This window comes from Gymnoscopelus microlampas, assembly GCF_963454915.1.
Source record: "Gymnoscopelus microlampas genome assembly, chromosome: 6".
In the NCBI taxonomy this organism is placed as follows: Eukaryota; Metazoa; Chordata; class Actinopteri; order Myctophiformes; family Myctophidae; genus Gymnoscopelus; species Gymnoscopelus microlampas.
The window spans coordinates 33,626,382-33,648,237 of record NC_139943.1 but is presented as its reverse complement, the minus strand read 5'-3'; the positions used below and the strand labels follow the sequence as shown (position 1 = coordinate 33,648,237).

At 42.8% G+C, this 21,856-nt stretch overlaps 1 protein-coding gene across 1 annotated transcript in view; it reads right to left on the bottom strand.

Annotated features, from left to right (window-relative positions):
- Positions 1–21,856, bottom strand: part of b4galnt4a (beta-1,4-N-acetyl-galactosaminyl transferase 4a) — a 331,744-nt gene that overhangs the window by 32,902 nt on the left and 276,986 nt on the right. Inside the window, exon 8 of the mRNA XM_084059091.1 lies at positions 15,022–15,100. Within this exon, the coding sequence (XP_083915217.1) occupies positions 15,022–15,100 (79 nt within the window). The remainder of the gene's footprint in view (positions 1–15,021; positions 15,101–21,856) is intronic.

The following is a 21,856-nucleotide window of genomic DNA, read 5'->3' as shown; positions in this document are numbered from 1 at the left end:
TGTCCTGCAACAAAGTACTAATATGGCTTTATAGGAGTAGTTCACCCAAAAAATGTGACTCCTATTGAGTCTCCTACTGACTGATGTCATCAAATTATTGGCTCAGGAATGCGACAAAAATAAAATAATCTCCATGAATTCAAGCTTCATGGGGTGTGTAATTGATAGTTAATAAGTAACTTTTTGGGTGAACTACTCTTTTCACTATACAATGGTTTAAGTGGTTAACTGCTCACAGGTCCGTTTGGTTGCATTTGTACAGTTTCAGGGTTGCAAAAACATATTAAATGAACATTGAGGATTGTTACTGTGTGAGTGTATAGTTAGTTACACCAGTGGTTCTCAACCACGTTCTAGCGTGCACGTGCGTGGACGCGCCGTACCTTGCGCATGAAAAAATTACTGGCCACGCGCCGTCCTACTCCGTGTGGCCTCCATGACACCACTGCTTATAGATCTTTAACTCTTGAGTGTAAAATGAAACCAAATGGACCCGTTTCATTTTACACTCTCAAGAGTTAAATTATTGTTAAACATCTGCATTACTTAATTAAAGAATTGTAATTTTGATCAACGGTTGCCTGTCATCTCTCCTATTGGTACCACATCAATACAGCATGGAATTGTGGACAAAATCGTATCCAACGACAACAAAATGTTCTAAGTTTCGTATCTGAGAGTATAAATGTCATCAAACGGTGGCATGTGGCTCAAATGCCGAAAAAATAATGGACCTTGATATGAAAAGGGTTGAAAACCACTGAGTACCACAAATGAGCTCCAGAAAGTCAAAGGCAGAGCTGATAGTTTCCATGGAGGACCAGAGGTGGACGCGTGCTCAAAACGAGTGCCCTTCAAACTGGAGTGAAATGAAATTACTACGGAGGGACGTGAGAGTGTATTAGAGAGAGAGAGAGAGAGAGGAGAGAGAGAGGGCATGTGTTAGAGGAGGTGAACACCAATAGAGAAAACCCACAGAGATAGATATGGGGGAGAGGAGGCATGTGTTTAAAATGTGCAGGCTGCCTGCGAAAAACCAAAGAACAGATAAAAGTAGGTCAAGAGAACAAGTATGGTGGAGAATTGCTCAGCTATTTTTAACTAGCGACATAATAAATATAACACAAATCTCTCTGTGGTGTGTCACTATGGGGCAGAAACCTTGTACATTTTTTTGTAAATGAATGGCCGTGGCTACTTCCTCATACAATATTGTCACCAAAAAGTAGCGAAAATAGACGATCTACAAGAGAGAGAGAGAGAGAGACACATACACACACACACACACACACACACACACACACACACACACACACACACACACACACACACACACACACACACACACACACACACACACACACACACACACACACACACACACACACACACACACACACAGGGCATGCTTGTGTACACGTGTATCTGTAGGAGTACAGTATGTACATGTACAAATAGTTGTGTGAATGCCATTATCTTGTGTTGTGTTGACATGGCAAAGCCTCTGGGCAAAGCCCGATTCATACTTCGTCGCCCGACGGTGCCGCGTGCCAGCATAAATCGGGCTTAAATGCTGGCATGACATTATTGCCCCTGGCGTGGAGTATTTATGGAGGTCATTTTTAAATTCACGTTTTGAATTTATCATAAGATGTCATCATTTCATAATGCAGCTTTTCCCATCTCTTATTTTCAGCACACACACACACACACACACACACACACACACACACACACACACACACACACACACACACACACACACACACACACACACACACACACACACACACACACACACACACACACACACACACACACACACAGTATATTTTTTCACTCCTTAATGTTTTATTATGTGTGAGGTTTGGGGCCCAGGCCCTGTGTATTATTCAGTTGGCTTGTCAGAGCCACAGGAACAGCTGTTTGTGGAGAACTTCAGCTGTACGTCTCATTGCACACAGGCAGCGGAGGAAGAAACACACTGATTTTGGACTTAATCTCTTGAACCCCAGCATGCCTATTCTGGGGGAAACATTTGCCAAAAATAGCAGATGTACAAGCTCAAAATGCGTCGCAACCATAGACAAAAGAATGGACAAAGTGACGCCATTGGTTTCTATACTGCAGACCCGTTTTGAAGTTTTTTCAGCGATTTCAAGCGTGGGCCGTTTTGAGATTGTAGATCAGCTATTTTTGGCAAAGAGATTTGGTGTAATACTCTGTTGCAAGTTAAAGTCCTGCATTCAAAATGCTTACTTAAATCAAATGACAAAACTGTTAACATCTATATACTTAAAGCAGCAAAAGTAAAAAGTACTCATTATGCAGAATGCCCATTTAGGAAACATATATTTGAACCCGGTTTCCTGTGCAAGACATTTTTACCATTGAGCTAATAGAGCCTGCTCAGGGGATAAATGGAAGCTTGACCATCAGGTCAAAAAGTCAGATCCTGTGTGTAGGTGAGACATGTCACATGACATTTGACAATCTAAACATCTCAATAGAAGAGCAGGGAGACAAAATACAACCACCCCAGTTTTATAAGTTATATTGAATTACAAACTCTAACATGCAGATTGAACAAAATTACATTTTATTCATTAAAAAAGTAAAAAGTTACAAAGTGAGGCTTTAACCACTTAAGCCCTATTTTATAATTAAGCTATTTGAAATCAGATCTACAAGCTCATAACATGTCGCAATGTGATGCATTGTGAGTATGTAGATCTGCTACTTTCGAATAATTTAGACTACTCATTCACTGCCAAGGACAACTTTTACAACTTTTTCTCCAAAGGCTCAGACTGCCAAAGACGACTTTTACAACTTTTTAGTTTTCAGTGGTTTTCCACCAGATGGTGCTGTTCCCATGAGCCACCATTTCAGGCTCAGACACAGAGAGATCTAGGAGATCGGCTGTATCTTGCTTTCCTTTTTTCCCCCTGCATTTTTTAAGAGACATGCTATTTTCAACGGCCAATAACAAGTGAACGGGCGGTCGCAAAGACATTTTTTCACGGAAGCACAGGGGGATTTCAATCCCCTGTGATTACCAGCCATCAGGGAATCGATCATACTAATGATAAATATTCTGTGACTACTTGAAAAGGTAAGAAAATTGAAAAATCGCTGGCACTGGGTGATTTATTTATGCTGGCAGCGAAAGAGTTCATAATGATTATTTATTCATAATTAGGTGTAACTAATGTGTAACTTTTAAAATCTTAATTCAGATTATCAACCCAATACTGCATTGAATGTTAATTGTTCTTGCTTGTTTGCTAGCTTTTATGATGATGCTGAGTGTTTTATTCCCCACTTCATTATACAAGCAGAGTGAACCTAACGTGGCATGTGTTAATTAGATGTATGTATCATTATTCTAAGGCCTGGTTTATTTCAGAACCCAGCGCTGCATATAGATGCTGTCGGGCAGAAATCTTGTATCTCCATAATCAACTTTCAAGTTTTTTCGTAAATGAATGCCCTGCTTCATCATACAAGAGTGTCACACAAAGGTAGTGAAAATAGCAGATGTACAAGCTCACAAGGCGTCGCAATGGGACGCGTTGTGAGCTTTTAGATCGGCTATTTTCGAAATGTTTTTAGAATAATAATGAAAAGGAACGGTTTTGGACATAGAAGGTATCCAACCGACAGCTACGAAAATACATGCTGGGTTGTAAGAACAACTGTGAATAATTTTCCCAGAATGGGAATTCAACTGTTAAACTGCTGACTTGTTAGTTTGTCAGATGTTTTCGCAGTGCGTTTACGCTCCCGGTTAAACTCATGTAACCCTCCCACTCACTTAATTACAATTTTTATTCACTTTTATTTGACTGCTTTAGCTTTTTTTCTTTGCAGGTTTAGATACTTTTTTTTAAAACATACATTATATCCACATAAGCCCTATTTTATACTTTTTGAAAGCGGACATTCTGCACAATGCACTGCATTCTGAGTACATTTACTTTTGGTATTTTTAGGTATATTTTGTATTTTAGTAAAAGTTTGAATACAGGACTTTTACTTGTAACAGAATATTTCTACATTGTGGTATTGCTACTTTTACTTAAAGGACGACTTCACCCATTTTCAACCTGTCTTCATGTAATAGGTCCTCACTAATGCTCATCCAAGCTAATAGAAACAGCAGGCTTTCTATTCCTGGAAAGTTAGCATGCTATAATGGAAGCCATTGTTCTCGCGTTAATAAAAAACAAAATAATAATAATTTAAATCTTGACAAAAAATAAACATTCCTAATGATGATGTCACTGGTAGGCGGGTTTCTAAAGTGTCCACAGCCCTCCAATGAGATACAGACTGAGTAGAAAAAAATTACACCATTTTATCAGGAGCATTAGTGAGGACCTATTATATGAAGAAAATTTCAGTACAAAAATCTGAATTCTTCCACTCATGCTGCTGACAACATATTTGATTTGAATTGATAGCAACACTAAGTGCAAAGAACAAGTGTTCCTTGTTCTATTGTTTTCACTGTAACATCACAGAACACAGCTGTAAGCAATGAGAACTTCCACTGCTTGTTAAATCAATGCGAGCATATTTAGGTCATAACTTAATGCGGGGCTATTTTCTGCTTGTGTTATTTCAGCTTCTGGTTATTTTTCTAAGCTGCCATTGGCCATGTTTACTAAAGGCACCATATTTAAGTCATATTCCATTGTTGGGCTTCTTCAATGCTTCATCCTCAGGTCAAAATGTCTATTTCGTTGCTGTCGGGCAGAAACCTCTTATCTCTATATTCTAACTTTTTGTGTTTTTGAATGCCCTACTCGATCATACTACAGCGTCACACAAAAGTATCAAAAGTAGCATATTTGCAAGCCCGAAACGCGGTGTGAAGCGATGCGTTTTGAGCTTGTAGATCTGCTAGGCCTACTTTTAATATTTTTTAATTGGAATCGTGAAAAGTAACAGTTTCCACCCGACAGAGACTATTTATATTTAGGTCAGGCAAGCCGGGGTAAACTTTGTTACTGTTGAGTGGAAACCATGTATGTCCAAAAGAAAAGAGAAAAAAATCCCCCTCTGTTACAATAGATTCCAATGTAGTTATCACTTAATCACAAGTTTGTTAAATGTTTACAAAACCCACAGACAGACATAATCACTTTCAACCTGGTGTCCCTATAGCAAAAATAGCAGATCTACAAGCTTGTCGCATTGTGGCACGTTGTGAGCTTGTCGATAAAGCTTATATACCCTAAGATGGTATAAATACGATGAACAAATTATCACATTTGTTGTTGTCCTCTGTATCCAACCTCGTGCACAGTGCATCAGCTCAGGCTGATATGCCTGCCTTTGGTTGCATAACCCTGGGTAATGAGCTGTCAGCCTGTCAGACAGAAACCTTGTATCTCCATATTTCAACTTTTTACATATTTTTTTCGTAAATTAATGCCCTACTTCATCATGCAAGAGTGTCTCACAAAAGTAGTGAAAATGGCCGATCTTCAAACTCACAACGCCTCGAGATGCGACGGGCTGTGGGCTATTTTCACAATTCTGAATTATTAAAAAAAATTATAATAAAAAAGGAACTGTTCTGGACTTTACAAGGTTTCTACCCGACAGCAGTGATATATACCACTAGAAGAAACTCCAAGCTGTGTTATCAGCTTGCCTGGCGTTGCCAGGGCTATTGTGCTGACAACGCTGTCCATCATGTGTTCAGGATTCACTACCCAGCAGCATTGGGCAGGTTTTTTTTTCATGGGTGAAATAGTGGGTTCTTCCCTCCCCTCCTTCTCCTTCACTCCCCCCCCCCCCCCCCCCCCCCCCCCCTCTCTCTCTCTGTAAAACATTGAAACATGAGTTTTGATCCAAACCGCAACATAATTGATCATTAAAATAACAACTCAACATCTGACAACTTAAAGGCATACTATGTAACTTTGAAGACATTTTTAACCAATCATTTCCCTCTATACTAGCAGTTATCAGCCTGGACCGGCTGCCCTATGAATGCATTTTGCCCTCTCTCTGTATTTTGATGTTTTCACTGTTGTTTTGGTAGACGGGGATGTTTTTGCGCTACCAATTAAACAAACAGTGAAAACACCAAAATACAGAGAGAGGGCAATGTGTTTCTGCAGGTAAATACCACCTCACTACTCCAGTGGCCTATTAGCTGCTGGTATAGAGGGAAATGATGGGTAAAACGTTGTATATGCTCGGGTGGTGCAGTGGTAAAGTCACTGCCCACCACCACAGAGGTTGTGGGGTAAAATCCACCGTGGTGCAACCGGCTTTGTCGAGCGTCTACACAAACACAATTGGCCCGTGTTCGGGGGAGGGAAGCCGGGCGGTGACGGTGATAGTGGTCATTGCACGTACTCCTACGGGCTGGGGCGGCACGTGTTGGGCGGGAGGAGTAGCACGAAGACTCTACGTCCTCCTGGTAGGGGCTCCTCATTGGCAGGTGAGTCAGTAGGTTACAACAGCAGTGACCTCACAGAAATGTGTGTGGGGAGGAATTAATTGGCATAACGACTAAATTGGGGAGACTAAATTGGCTACTCTAAATGTAAAAAAAAGTATTATATATATATATATATATATATATATATATATATATATATATATATATATATATATATATATATAGGTTTGGTTACGTAAACACAGGGCAAAGTTACATACTACGCCTTTAATCTACAGTGGTTTGTGATACCGGAGGCTGAGTTTAGTTGAGTTCAGACTCAACTAACATCAAGGCATGCATAAAAGAAAAATCACACCTGTGTGAAGGTAGCGGCGCCTTTGATATATTTTGTCATAGATATGTGTTTCTACTAGAGAAACAATATTAAATCTCTGTACATTTATTTCAAGGCTTCCAGTGGCACTAAATAGTGCCATTGGAAGCGAATCACCAAATGCATTCCAAGGTAAGTGGCAAAAACTGATCTGTCATAGCTGATAGAGTGGGTACCTAAAAAATAAACTTTGTGTGTGCGTGTGTATAAATGTGGTACCAGAAAGGTATGTGTTATGAAATAATCTATACAATTTATAAGCCGTACCCAGAGTGTTTATGTTCCGGACTTTTACAGTTTATATAAACCATCTAATTTTGTATTCATGATATAATATTGATGTCATGAATAGTTCCCTTGCCTGACCAATCAGAACGTTGACGGGCCTGACCAATCAGAACGTTGACGGAAAAGCCAGGTATAGAGCAGGACCATCGCCGTTAAAAATACATACAAAAAAAGAAGGGGGAAAAGCATGAGAAAATAAAAATATATACAAAAAAAACATGAGAAAATAAAAATATATACAAAAAAAGACATGAGGAAATAAAAAATAAACCTTGACATCATAGTGATGTCATGAATAGTCCCCTTGCTTGACAAATCAGAACCTTGACGGGCCTGACCAATCAGAACCTTGACGGGCCTGACCAATCAGAACCTTGACGGGCCTGACCAATCAGAACGTTGACGGAAAAGCCAGGTATAGAGCAGGACCATCGCCGTTAAAAATACATACAAAAAAAGAAGGGGGAAAAGCATGAGAAAATAAAAATGTATACAAAAAAAAACAAGAGGAAATAAAAAATAATCCTTGTGTATACATGTGGTACCAGAAAGATATTTATGTTTTATGAAATAATGTATACAATTTATAATCCGTACCCAGAGTCTTTATATTGACCTTAGTGTTATTAGCAAAGCATCGTGGTCTTTTGCTGTGTAGTATGAACTGTACAGAGATGGATGTGCAGTGACTTGTCCGTTGTTTCGGAAGTACGCGTGGTCTATGTGTCCTCCCTCAAAGTGGGTTGCTTCTTGTATGAGTTGAGTGAAGCCTAGTTTCTGAAGAGATTCTGATACGTGGTTGTTGGGGTTTTCACCAAGGCATATGTTGAGATCACCGCATATCAGAGTTGTTTTGATTGGGTCGATTAACCGTGTCACATTCTGGATCGAGGATGTATGTCCTTTGCTTTTGTAGACACTGATTATGTCTATGTCTGTTGAGACCATCATGGTGATTTGCATCGTGTCACTCGTGAAATCTGTGTGATGTTTTAGTGTTGCTGTTCTGTAGTAAGTGGCTAATCCCTTGCCATGTCCAATACTGTTTAGATGGAGTGAAAAGCCATCAATCTGCAGAGATGGGACATAGTTGTTGTGTGTGAGCCATGTTTCACTGAGGCATATAATGTCAGCATAAGCCAGAACAGGGTCTTCTTTAATTTCTTCCAATTTCGGTACTAGGGAATGGCAGTTGAGAGCTGCCACCTCCACAGCCCACTCATGTGTCTTTTCCCATTCTGTAGGGTTGATGTTAATGGACACACTCTCCATCCTCTTCAGTTCCTGCATGGCATTTTTATCTGCACGGAGCTTTTCTTTTTTTTTCATCATAGTGATGTCATGAATAGTAACATAGTGATGTAATGAATAGTGACCAATCAGAACGTTGACGGACCTGACCAATCAGAACGTTGACGGACCTGACCAATCAGAACCTTGGCGAGCCTGACCAATCAGAACGTTGACGCAAAAGCCAGGTATAGAGGGCTAATATCCGATAGCGCCGCTAAAAATAAACCTTGACATCATAGTGATGTCATGAATAGTCCCCTTGCCTGACAAATCAGAACCTTGACGGGCCTGACCAATCAGAACGTTGACGGACCTGACCAATCAGAACGTTGGCGAGCCTGACCAATCAGAACGTTGACGGACCTGACCAATCAGAACGTTGGCGAGCCTGACCAATCAGAACGTTGACGGACCTGACCAATCAGAACGTTGACGCAAAAGCCAGGTATAGAGGGCTAATATCCGCTCTATACCTAAAGGTATAGAGCGGCTAGCGCCGCTAAAAATCACACCCAGTGTGAAGAGAGTGGTGCCTTTGAAAGTGTAACTGGTTGCATCCTTGTGTTGCAATCAGCAACAATATGTTGTCACGTGACACGTGACAACATATTGTCACGTGTCACGTGAAGCTTGACCAATTAGCCGTGCTCAAACATACGGACGGACAGACATACGGACACACGGACAAAGTCAAATGTAGGAGTGGTTGGCACCACTCAAAAAACAGTAAATTAATTTGTGTCATTATGTTTTGTCCTAACAGCACAGTTTCCTTTACTCTGAACATCTGAGTGTGTGAACTAACTGGTGTTTGAGTCAAGAGGTAAAACCTGGACCATTAAAACACAACGTTGCTGTCAGGCAGAAACCTCTTATCTCCACATCTTTTTGTGTTTTTTCTTAAATCGACAGTTTGGACATACGAGGTTTCCACATGAGGTTTCCACACGACAGAGACGACAGGCAGCATTTAAATCTCACACCTCCACCACTCCATAAAATGTCCACAACTAATTAAGGCCTGACTTTCTCTTCTCTCTCTCTCAGTCTCTCAATCAGACAGTTTTATGGCCAAACGCCCGTCAGAACAAGACGCAGACCTGGCATTTTTTCCGTCGGTCAGTAGAAAAGGGCTTTTTAGTTTTAAGAAAGGTCCAGAGGGAATTGAGCCAACTCAACTTGCTCCACGGGTAATTACACCCTCTAACGTTTTCCCGTGTTCCACCATCACTCATAATAAACAATGTACAGGAAAAAATAAAGCCCTCTCATTTGATGTTAATTGCGGGGAAACGGTGAGCTCATTAGAGCAGTGGAACAGCTACAGTACGTACAGTAGAGCTCAGAGTGACTATTAACCGCTTACACCAGTGGTTCTCAAACTTTTTGTGACAAGGACCCCCAAATTGATACATATTTGGCCGCGGACCACCCCCCCCCCCCCACCCCATCTGAAAAGGTTTTGTACCTGGGACACCCAGAATAGAAGATTTGAGTGAAAGAATTCAAAATTATTATTCAAAGTTTTCCAAACATTTTCGATACATTTCAAATATTTTCCAAAATAGCAGATGTACAACATATAAATGGATAAAGGGGTTAAGAGGATTGTGGTGCTATGTTAACTACTTTGGCTGGGGACCCCCTGGAACCCCATCCAGGACCCCTGGGGGGTCCCAGGACCCCACTTTAGAGAACCAATGGCTTAAGCCTTATTCTATACTTTGTCGATAGTGTCACGCAGCGAAAATAGCCGATCTACAATGTGATCTGCTATTTTGCTTTTTTGTTTTGTTTTGCCTATAATCTTCTTTTCGGCTAATTACAATCGGAGTTGTCAAAACAGGTCACCAGTTTTCATCTGTTTCTGTCCTCTGCGTCTTCCTCGGTCACTCCAGCCACCTGCATGTCCTCTCTCACTGAATCCACAAAACCTCCTCTTTGGCCTTCCTCTTCTCCTGGCAGTTCCATTTTCAGCATCCTTCAACCAAAGTACCCCTCATTCCTCCTCTGTACATGTCCAAACAAACCATCTCAACCTCGCCTCTCTTGTTTTATTCCCAAACCTTCTAACCTGGGCTGATGGATTCAAATAATTGTTTGCCTATAATGATACGCCCCAAAATAGGTTGAAAACACACTGGAAGTGGTATAACAGCAATCTTCTCATTCACTTGCCTGCCACACAGTCATCCTGTGTGTTCGTTTGACCCTCAGAAGGTACATTTTGATCCCCTCAGAGTCAAACTAATTCTGAGGGGACTTTGCTGTGTGCTCATACTTATAAAAACGCTTGTTTTGCTTCCCTGGAGGGTACAATGTGTTCCTAACCTGTCCCCTCCCGTCTAAAACTGGTCTAAAACCATTTTCCGTCATTCATCCTGAATGAAAGGACACAGGCAAACAAAGCGTGATTTATCTCACTTTTTCAGGGGCCAAGAGGTTGTAATATAACTCTCTCTGACTCTCAAAATCCACTATAATAGCACCACAATCTGCTATTTACTCTGTGTCTTTTTTAGCCTCCACAAGCTGGGGGCTTTAAAAAAACAGCGCTATCTTAGTCTCGGCTCGGAAACAAAACACTGTGGAGCCGTGTGAGTCTGTCTACTACTATCTGCTACTTAACAAATGAGTGGCCCGGGTTGGGCTGGATTTATGTGAGCCCTATAGGCTAATGCTGCTGTGGGCTGGTCAACCATAAATCTGCTATTTTTGTCAAGGTGTGAAATGTATTCCACTGCTAAATCACAGGAAGGGGACCTGGCTAAGACAGCGTGTCTGGGTGCGAGGTTAGCGTGTGAGTGTGCAGTGCACACACAGATACACACACGCGCACACGCACACACACACACACACACACAGACGAGTGCTCTCAAGCACGCTCACACACACAGTCTTGATTTGCAACCGAGCTTTTATCTGCTTCATTAATTTATTTTTACCAGTGCAAACTAACTTTGAACGCCTCATGGCACGCTGGCTGCTCAATCAGAGGGAGAGAGGGAGAGAGGGGAGAGAGGGGAGAGAGGGGAGAGAGGAGAGAGAGGGGAGAGAGGGGAGGGGGAAAAGAGAGAAATGGAGAGAGCAAAAACAAGTGAGCGAGAGAGAGTGATTGGAATGGAAGACAGATTTGCACATGACCTTGCCTCTGTGTACACACGATCACGGTCATGCTGATTGGCCATCTCCATGGCATGATGGGAGAGCTGATGGTGTGAATAAGAATTATCACCAAACACTGAGGTAAGAGCTCTCCCTCTGCCCTCCCTCCCTCTCATCCTATCCATCTTCTAGGACAGCATGCGTATGAGCCAACTGTTGTTGGTTAAAGCCTTAACCACTTGAGCTTTATACCAGTGCTTCGCAAACATTTTAATTTCAAGGACCCCCCCCCCCATAACTCGAAGAGTGTACAAATGTGTACAATCTCAAGAGTTACAGACCTCTCAAGGAGGGTCCCTGGACCCCACTTTGGGAACCGCTGCTCTACGCTGTATATTTAATAGTGGAAAGAGCTGATCTACAAGCTTGCAAAGCTTGCAATGCGTTGTAAACTTGTAGATCTGCTATTGTTGAAATAAATAAATAAATAGGGATACCAGGTTTAATGGACTTGGCACGCCTGTCAAGATGATTCCTCCCCGCATACCAATCAGCCACTGTATCTAAACCCTAATCAAATCAACCCACAGCCCTTCATTCGTTCTGATGCGGACACTTCAACTCCCATTCCAACCAACATTAATGTTCTAACTACGCATTCATCTTCTATCACCATTCATTTTCTTTCAATACATAAATAAATAACCCTTTATCGTTCAAGACGTTGTGGTTCTCTGACTAGTTAAATGTGTCATCGCTTGAGGTGTACGTACAGTACATACTGTACTAACAAACACCCACAGCATTGAAGGATTATGGACCACTCTGGGCTAATGGGGCTGGTGCTCAGGGGCCTTATTAACAAATGTATTAACAGTACAGGTAGTACAGTCAAAGGTTATGCTAAAAAACACAAAAAGCCCAAAGGGGGCTTGTTTCCATTTTGGTCCATTGTAAACTATACCAGGGGCCCCTGGGGCCATATATATTTACATCAAATATTATTACGTACAGTATAAAGGTTAACACTCAAAGGTGATTTCTTCAGCCACACATGCCACAGTAGTATGGTTGAATAGTGTGGTTGCTCGGCCTCCCAACTGCCCGCTCTGGATACCTGCTTTACTGGATAACTGGATACCGTGGGGTGGGGTTGGGGCTCTAGAAGATAACTGACCCAGCCTTGAGTCTCAATCCGTCTCTGACCCACACACATCAGTCTCATCTGCGATCATCTTAGTCCCCTGTGTGTGAAGGCTTTGACCCATTAAAACCAGGCAAGAATCTGTGTCATTCTAGATGTAGATAGCGTTGGCTATCCAAAAATAGCAGATGCACAAGCTCGCAGCCCGGCACGAACATTTTTGAAAAATCGCGAAAGAACTACTGGCTTAGAAGGCATTTGTAAAATCGGCCTCATCACAGTCACCCCTCACTGGAAGGTCTGTTCTGAAATCCAAAGGCAACCGCATCGAGCCCACCTGGGCTCAACAAGGACTAGCTAAGCTGAAACCATAGCAGCAACACCCGTAGCGATGATCTTTATAATCACCACATAACACAGCCTCTCATGTACTGCTGCTTAAAAAGATCTGGGAAAGGTGACAACAAGGAGACAGAGTGAAAGTAAGGACAGTGACAGGGGGTAAGGACAGTGACAGGGCTAGAGATAATTGTTTATTGGCGTCTCAATAATGGTGTTTGCTCGCAGTATTGCTGTGTCGCTGCGTGACTGATCTCCTTGGATGAAGTTCAATGCCTGCCAACAAAGTTCTGAATGTGAATGTGACGTTGCATTCACTTCAGTGGTCACATAGCTACAAGTCATTTTCCATGGAAGCCAGAGACATGAAGCTACAGACTGACAGCTGTCACTTGTCACTGCGTGACTGGCACGACTAACTTTTTTCAGCGCTCCGCTTGATGCAGTGAAGCATCGATCAATCAATACTTTTGTTTCATCGTTTCCCCTTCACTTCTCTTTCCCTGTGATTAGTGATTACGCTAGAGGGCGCTCTTCGACAACCTATGAATGATGCCTTGACTGCCAGAGAACGATAGAACCGGAAACGACGTCATCCCCCCAAAAATAACCCTGTCCACTTAATGTTATGAGATTTAGAAAAACACATCTAGCTCGGATTTCTTCTTGTTCCGGTGGATAGAAGAGACCCTCGTCCTCCCCCAGACAGCTTTTGTTTACATCCGTGTCCACATCGTGGCTTCTGTGGGTCTCCGTGGATCGTCAAAATAAGGTAAAAACGCTGGCAGTGGCGGATTAATTAATTAATTAATACCTGGCAGTGAATGTGTTAAGTGGATAATTGTATGTTTGGGTCACGGGGAGATGCCAAATGTATCTTTTGGGTTTTGAGCTGAAAGGTTTGGGATCCACTGGCCCACCCAAGTATGGAGGGAGGCAGAAAGGCGGTCGCAAGGAAGGTACAGCTACAGTGCAGGAAGAGTATGAAAAAGTAAATGACTTTACAGTTCTCTGGAAGGAGGGACGGATGTGGAGGCTTCCGATCACCTGGAGCCTGCTGAGGGAGAGATGCGTCCTACTGATCTTTCCCTTCCATCTTGCCCTCCCACTCCTAATACACCACGCTCCCGTTTAAAACGTTTGCTCTTAAAAATTTGCCCCCGCTACTCTCTGAGCATGCACGCCTCGGGCCCCGGAACGGCCCCGGTGCAGAGAGACGCCATGAAGGCAGAGGCAAGAGGCAAACGGCAGGAAATTAAACTTACAAAAGGGTGAGGGGGGAGAACTTTATGAAGACGCTGACTGGGGCAAAGAAGCGCGTGCGGAAGTGCAGCGGAAAGAGAGAATGTAATGTTAAGTAGTGGAGTCAATAGTGAAGTACAATTATAGTCTTTGTAATGAAATGGAGTGGAAGTCATAAGTATGGGAAAATTCCATTGACCAGATCTGTAGGGGGCGCAGTGGAATAACACATTTGTTTTCTCCATCCGGTGGGATATTTTCTTTTCTGGCCAAAAAGTGTATTTTAGACGGGAGGTGGGGGGTTCAGAGTGTTCCCACTAAGGAAAGTAGGCTTTCAACATCTTAAAACAGTCTTTGATTTGGTGAGTAGCGAGTGTGTATATATATTTTTTACTACAGTCGAGAGGTTACATTACCGGGGGTATGCGAGCAATGGCTGAAAAGTAACATAGCGTTAAGGAGAACTCCTTAACTAACTAACGCTATGGACCGGAGCTAATTAAGTACAGTATTCAAGCACACTCTCCACCACTGAAGACAGTAAAGATATGTAGTATAATTAGCAGCGGTCCTGCGCCGCTCTGCACGGGGACCAGAGGTTTGTCCTGGTGACACAGGGAACCATGGCCCCAACCAGGGGGCTCTCACTGGGCCATGAGCATGTCAGCACATGGAACAATTGGAATGGATAACACAGGAGCACCTCTCTACCTCGGACACAAACACTCACAGAGAGAGAGACGGAGACAGAAAGAAAGAGAGAGAAAGACGGTGTGAGATTTTTGTGGTCTCATAGCGCTTCCCACTTACCCCGACCTCCACGTGGTCCGAGCCCTTGTCATCCTGTTTGTGTAGGACCTCAAAGTAGTAGCGTCTGGAAGAGATCAGGCTGGGGAGAGAGGGGACAGATGGAGAGAGATGGAGAGAGAGAGAGAGAGAGAGAGAGAGATCATATTAATTGGGGGTCTTTCTGTGCAACACACTCTTGAAAATAGCTTACTGGTTTGTCATGGCAGTCCAGTAAGATCGGGTAAAAAAGAAAACTAACATCGTAATACAGTATAAACATAGAAATAAAAGCTCCATGGGCCAGTAGACTACTTTGAATAAGTTTCATATGGTTATATCATGATGGTTAGCATTCCAAAATGAATTTGCAATCCCTCTTCAAGTCACAAAATGGTTGTGAGCTTGTAGATCTGCTATTTTAAAACTGATTGTCACATGAGAATATAATAACTTGCCATTCCAAAAGTAGCTGAGTAGATACTTGATCAAAAAGTTTATCTAAGGTAAAGTGCATGACAAAGCCACTCAAACACAGTAAGAGTACTTGCAATATAGGTTGTGAGGTACTTTCCAACACACTGGATGTTACTTCAATCACATTACAATGCAGACAAGCTACAGCTGAGAGGACCATGAAGGAGCGGCCGGTCAGCATATTATCAGTGAGAGGCTGTGAATAAAACATTACCTCTGACACCATTAACAAGATAACAACGTCTCTGATGAATAAACATTTGATAGGCTTCAGATGAGATGCACTTCTAATATAAGCTACCATACACTCCTGGTGAGAGTGGGACATGGTTCAGATTCAAGCTGTGTGTGTTGCTGTTCCCCCCCGGTAAGGAATCACGCACGCACGCACGCACGCACGCGTTTGGACAAAGTACTCAATTCAAGTACTTGACTCAAAAGTATAGATACTCCTGGTCACGGTTGCACAGTCAAATTTAGACTTGAAAGTACTGGAGTACTTGCTTTTAAAAATACTTAAGTATTAAAAAATGATATAGTATTAAAAAAGTATATTTTGTTAAGTGGGTATTTCATAATGTAAGTTTGTGTCGCGGGGGTTCCTTCCCAGATATGTATTGGAATATGTCCGGAATAAAATATTAATAGTACAATATTTGTCTTTGAAATGTAGTAGAGTGAAAGTCATAAACCTCCAAAAAACCTCAAGTAAAGTACAACTACTCAAACATATTTGTTTGAGACCACGGTCTTTCTCTCTCTCTTTTTAGTTCCATGAGTGCACTGCCACCAAGAGACACGTTTTATATCTCACACACGCGCACACACACACACACACACACACACACACACTTACCTCATTGGCCCTAGACTAACAATGCCCAGGCCTATTCATTAACATATCTGAACTAATAGGCCAGCATCTGTCACTGGTTGAGACACATCATTAACTCTCTCCACACGCACGCACGGCCACACGCACGCACGCGCACGCACGCGCACGCACACGCACACACACACACACACACACACACACACACACACCCCGCCATCCCGGAGCGGCTGCAATCCCCTGCCATGCATTGCTTCAGCAGAGTATTAACTTAATATCCTGAACATCGCTCTGTAACCTATTTTGATAAAATAAAGACTTGCGCCTGGCCCAGGGGGAAGCAATTAAATATCTGTCTAGTGTGACTCTGTGCTCCGGCTGGTTTACAAGTCTGTTGCCCAGTGGAAGCATCTCACATTTCTGTCTGATATCAGGAGGTTCCCACAGAGTATATCGTCTATGTCGGGTGGAAACCTCATACTGTATGTTCAAAACTGTTACTTTTCAGGATTCTAATTGAAAAGTAGCAAAAGTAGCAGATCAAGCTCAAATGCGCCGCTTCGAAAACATTTAGATAAGAGGTTTCTGCCCAACAACAGCGATAGACAAATCCACTAATAGACAAAACTGGTGTGATGTTATGAATTCCCAGGAATGATCAGATGGCTCTCTATTGAACTATGTTACAGTTTGCCATGTTAATAAAAAAAACTATTTTCCAGAAGAATAATCTGAGACAGTCCCACACATATAGTTGTGTATAGCAACATGTCGTTGCTGTCGGGCAAAAACCTCTTCTTGATCTCGATCTGCTTTTACTACTATTATTAGAATTCTTTAAGAATTAGAATTAGTTTTGGAGGTTTCCCCCCGGCAGCGACGATATTGTCACTGTCAGGTCGTGCTATAGTATGGTGGGGGTGGGGGTGGGTGGGGTTGGGGGGGAGGCACCCGTTGCATCACCCGTGTAAGGAGACAGCACTAAGGGGTGTCATTTGGGGTCTCAGGGCATGGCAACTACCACCCCCTTGTGTTTATATTTAACCTCAAATTCAGTTGAGTTGTCAGCGCTGTTCCAGTTGTATACCAAGAGGTTTGCAGAATCCTAAATCATACGTCCTCTTCAGCTTGCCATGTGACAGGACAGGACAGGACAGGACAGGACAGGACAGGACAGGACAGGACAGGACAGGACAGGACAGGAGAGGACAGGACAGGACAGGAGAGGACAGGACAGGACAGGACAGGACAGGACAGGACAGGACAGGACAGGACAGGAGAGGACAGGACAGGACAGGACAGGAGAGGACAGGAGAGGACAGGACAGGACAGGCATGACAAATGGTTGACGCAATGTCAAATCTTGCCCCTGTCACCCATTTGACACAATGGGTGTGAGAAAGCATTCCAAATTTAGTTACATTTGTACACTCTCAGAGTTATGTAAATTGGCACTCAGGAATTTAATGTGAAGGCCATGAAGGTCAATAAATAATCTTGTACGTGTGTGTGTGTGTGTGTGTGTGTGTGTGTGTGTGTGTGTGTGTGTGTGTGTGTGTGTGTGTGTGTGTGTGTGTGTGTGTGTGTGTGCACGCGTGCGTGCGTGCGTGCTTGTGTGCTTCCATGCCTATGTGCGCACAGGCATGCCTCTGCATGCGGTGCGTGGTTAAACGTGCATCCTTAAGGCATTCCCCAGTGTTCCTGCTCAGGATCATTTGGTATTTCAGTACACCCCTTTAATATGATAATGATGATTTCCTCTGATGCAGCTGGGTAATTTGCAGAACAGTATTTGCTACGGTGAGCTTTAGAGTCATTTATTGTGGCGCCTCCATATTCATGGGCACTGAATCACAGAGATATGCTGTAGTACTATGAGCTAGTCTCTAGCATTTTCTGTATTTATTTTAAATTGTTTTCCCCTCGTCTCTCTCTTCCATGTCCTCTTCCGACAAAGAACTTTGGGAGAATGTGAATCGGAAATAATCTCACCAAACCGAGGCAAGCACAAAGCAGTGGTTCTCAAAGTGGGGTCCCCAGGGGTCCTTCTGCCCGACAGCGTTATGATGGTTTAACCGCATTAAACCTGGCATCCCCATTTTGGGCAAACTTGCAGAAATGTTCAATTTTAAATCATCATAACCTTTATTTCAACTCGGAGTACAGTTGAGGGGCAAGCCATCATTTTCAATGTAGCCGAGATACAGAACATAATCAACAGGAACATTTATATACATCAATATAAGAATATAGAATCAGAAGACAGGGAATACTCAACATGCGTATTATTGTATTGTATTCAAAGAACTAAAACAGATAGGCCGGAAATTAAATAAAACAATTACAGTCTGGAACAAAAGTGTTGGAAACCATTGCCCTATATTGACCCAAGGAAGGCAGTGGTCTGATTTTTAGGGACTTCTGGAGCTCATTCCAGGCAGATAGAGCACTAACACAGAATGCTGTTAAATTATTTATGCTAAATAAAAAAAGTGAATTTCGCTATTCGCCGCCCAACCAATTATCCAATGGCATAAGTGGTTAAAATCCTCCCGTCGGTACAAACCATGTCCTCATGTTGCTCACATCAGAGGTTGAGAGCCAGGATTAAGCCGTATTTGTTTTATGCTTGGTGTTGTGTGCACTCGCTGTATAACGACCCGTCTGCGAGGCCGAGGTGGGACGATGATGGGGTCTGGGGGGGGGATGGGGGTTGGGGGGATGGATGTAAACAACACACACCACATCATGCAGCCCGTGCCGCCCACAACCTCTGCGTCCCATAAATCATTGCAGGGGTGGTGCAGGGGACAGTGTGTTAAGGTCACACGCTCATGAATATAAAACGTGTCTCTTGGTGGCGGCTTGCAAAGTGCACTCATGGAACTAAAGCGTCACGTTAGACTCCACTCAACCTATTTGCCCTTTCTCAGCACTTGCGGGTGGGGAGGATAAAGAGAAATAGGCCCTGCTGCAATGGCCCGAGCTGAAATATGGGGACAATTTGTACATTTTATGGAAGATAATCCTTTAGGACCAGTACTAATTAGGTTTTTTCTTCCGCCCTCCAGCTCTCGTGTTTTGTGGGAATGGAAGACTGTCTATGGGGCTTTGTAATACTTATCTGAACTTCATTTTTAAATTACTTTTGTATGTTTGTCCTGGACGGTAGTCACCAGACATAAAAACAGATGATGATATAGTCTGTTTTTTATACACAGTCGCGGCTTTTCTCTGTTCTGGCCCCACAGTGGTAGAATGAACTCCCCACTGATGTCAGGACAGCAGAGTCACTGCCCATCTTTCGCCGCAGGCTGAAAACCCACTTCTTCAGGAAACACCACCCTGACCCTTCCACTTAGCCTTGCCTACTTGTTGTCAATTATTTGTACTCTCTAGGTCGTCCTCAGACGAGCCCTCCATCGTTGCTTCCAGTCATCCCGATTCTCCATACATCTGGCCAGCTCATTGGTGCTATGGGCTCCTGCATCCTTCTTGAGCGTGTCCACGTATGTTAGTGTGGGGCGTCCTCTTGACCGGTGCCCATGTGTTGGTTCCCACAGCACCAGTTTGCTGGCTGGCAGCTCTCGGTGTCCTGCTAGTCTCATTCTCCTTACAGCAATCTTCTCGCTCACCCTTGGTATTCCCTCATACAGGATTCTGTTGGTAACATGCGCACAAGCTCTTGTTTTAATGGATCTTGTTTAATTGATACACTGATTTGTTTTAGCTCTTGCTCATTTGATTGTCCTATTTTTCTCACATGTTTGATAGAGAGTTGTCAGTCTGTGCCTTCACTGGACAAGGCTCACTTATCCCTTATTATGGTCTTATTATGGTATTACTTTTTTTATAGGGCCCCCCCGATGATGTTTTTATTTTTTTGCGATATGTTATATTGAAACATTAAAGAAGAGTACCTCAATTTGCCATGTATTGTATACTATACTGAAGTATTTCTTTATGGAATATATTATATTGGGTCAAATATACTCAACGTTAGTGTTCGTTAAACTACTTTATCCATTTATATGTTGGATATTCAAAAACACTTTTTACAAATATTTGATTTATATAAATAAATACGTCTTCTCTTCTGGGGGTCCCTGGCACAAAGCTTTTTCAGATGGGGGCCCGGTGCCAAATAATCAATTTGGGGGTCCTTGACTTTGAGAAGCACCGATAAAGAAAAGCCAATCCACAAGCTCACAACGTGTGGCATGTCCTGCTCTGTAGGACAGGCCTCGGGAGCTTTCCATAAGCGTTAGTTAGCAGCACTGACGTGGTCCTCCATTACGCTCTTAATTCTATTTCATTTCCTGACCCTTTTATTAGAGCCTCTCTTTCTAATCTAATCTGCTGTTCAATCTGTGAGGATAATCTAATGTCAGCTCTGATAGGACACAGGCTGCAGCCACAGGCTTGTCTGAGTCAGCAATACACACACCAAAAAACATAGGAAAAACAAGCACACATGCACACACGCACACACGCACACACACACACACACACACACACACACACACACACACAAGCACGATGTCTCATGTATGTAAGGTCATCGTATGAATGAACTGAAACACAAAATAACTAAATCAATCTAAACTGTCTGCCTTTACGTCTAGCACACGCAAGAACACTCACACACACACACACACACACACACACACACACACACACACACACACACACACACACACACACACACACACACACACACACACACACACACACACACACACACACACACACACACACACACACACACACACACACACACACACACACCAAATCAGTTGCACAGAGACAGAAAGTCTCAGTTTCAGAGATTGACAGCTGGGTCAATGCAAAACCATTTAACAGATATCTGAGGCTATGTAACATGCACACACGCGCGCACGCACGCACGCACACGCACGCACACGCACACACACACACACACACACACACACACAGCTCAATACATAATAGATCCAGACACCGATCAGAAGAAGGTTACATTGCTGTCAAACCAGATACAACTGCTGCACATGCTTATTAACACACGCACACACGCATTATATTTGTAATGCGATCCTATGTATTTATGCTGTAGGTAGTGTAGCACTTGATTGTTTTATTTATTGCTGTACTGTCTGTATTTTGTTGCAATGTATTGTTTGTCTCAGCCCAAGGACCACAATGGAAATAAGTCGCATGACTTTCTTGTGTTTGTATCCTTGAAGTTTCTCCGATGAACATGTAACATGTGATTTTCCTGTATGACGTCTAATAAAATCAAATCAAATGGGAGGTAGAAACAGAGAGATCGTAAATGAATGGCTTGCTTCATCATACAAAAGTGCTGGGGGTTTTATATAGCAAAAAACAGGAACGGCTTTGGACATACAAGGTTTCCATCCGACATGTGGAGGAATGAGACGGTGCCAGCGGTGAAGGAGAACGATAGAAGGACAAACGAGTGGAGCCTATAGCTGTCATGTTATGATGAACACACACAGGAAGAGAGAGGACCTCACGCTTACTGCTTCCATCAATCTTATTACAGTC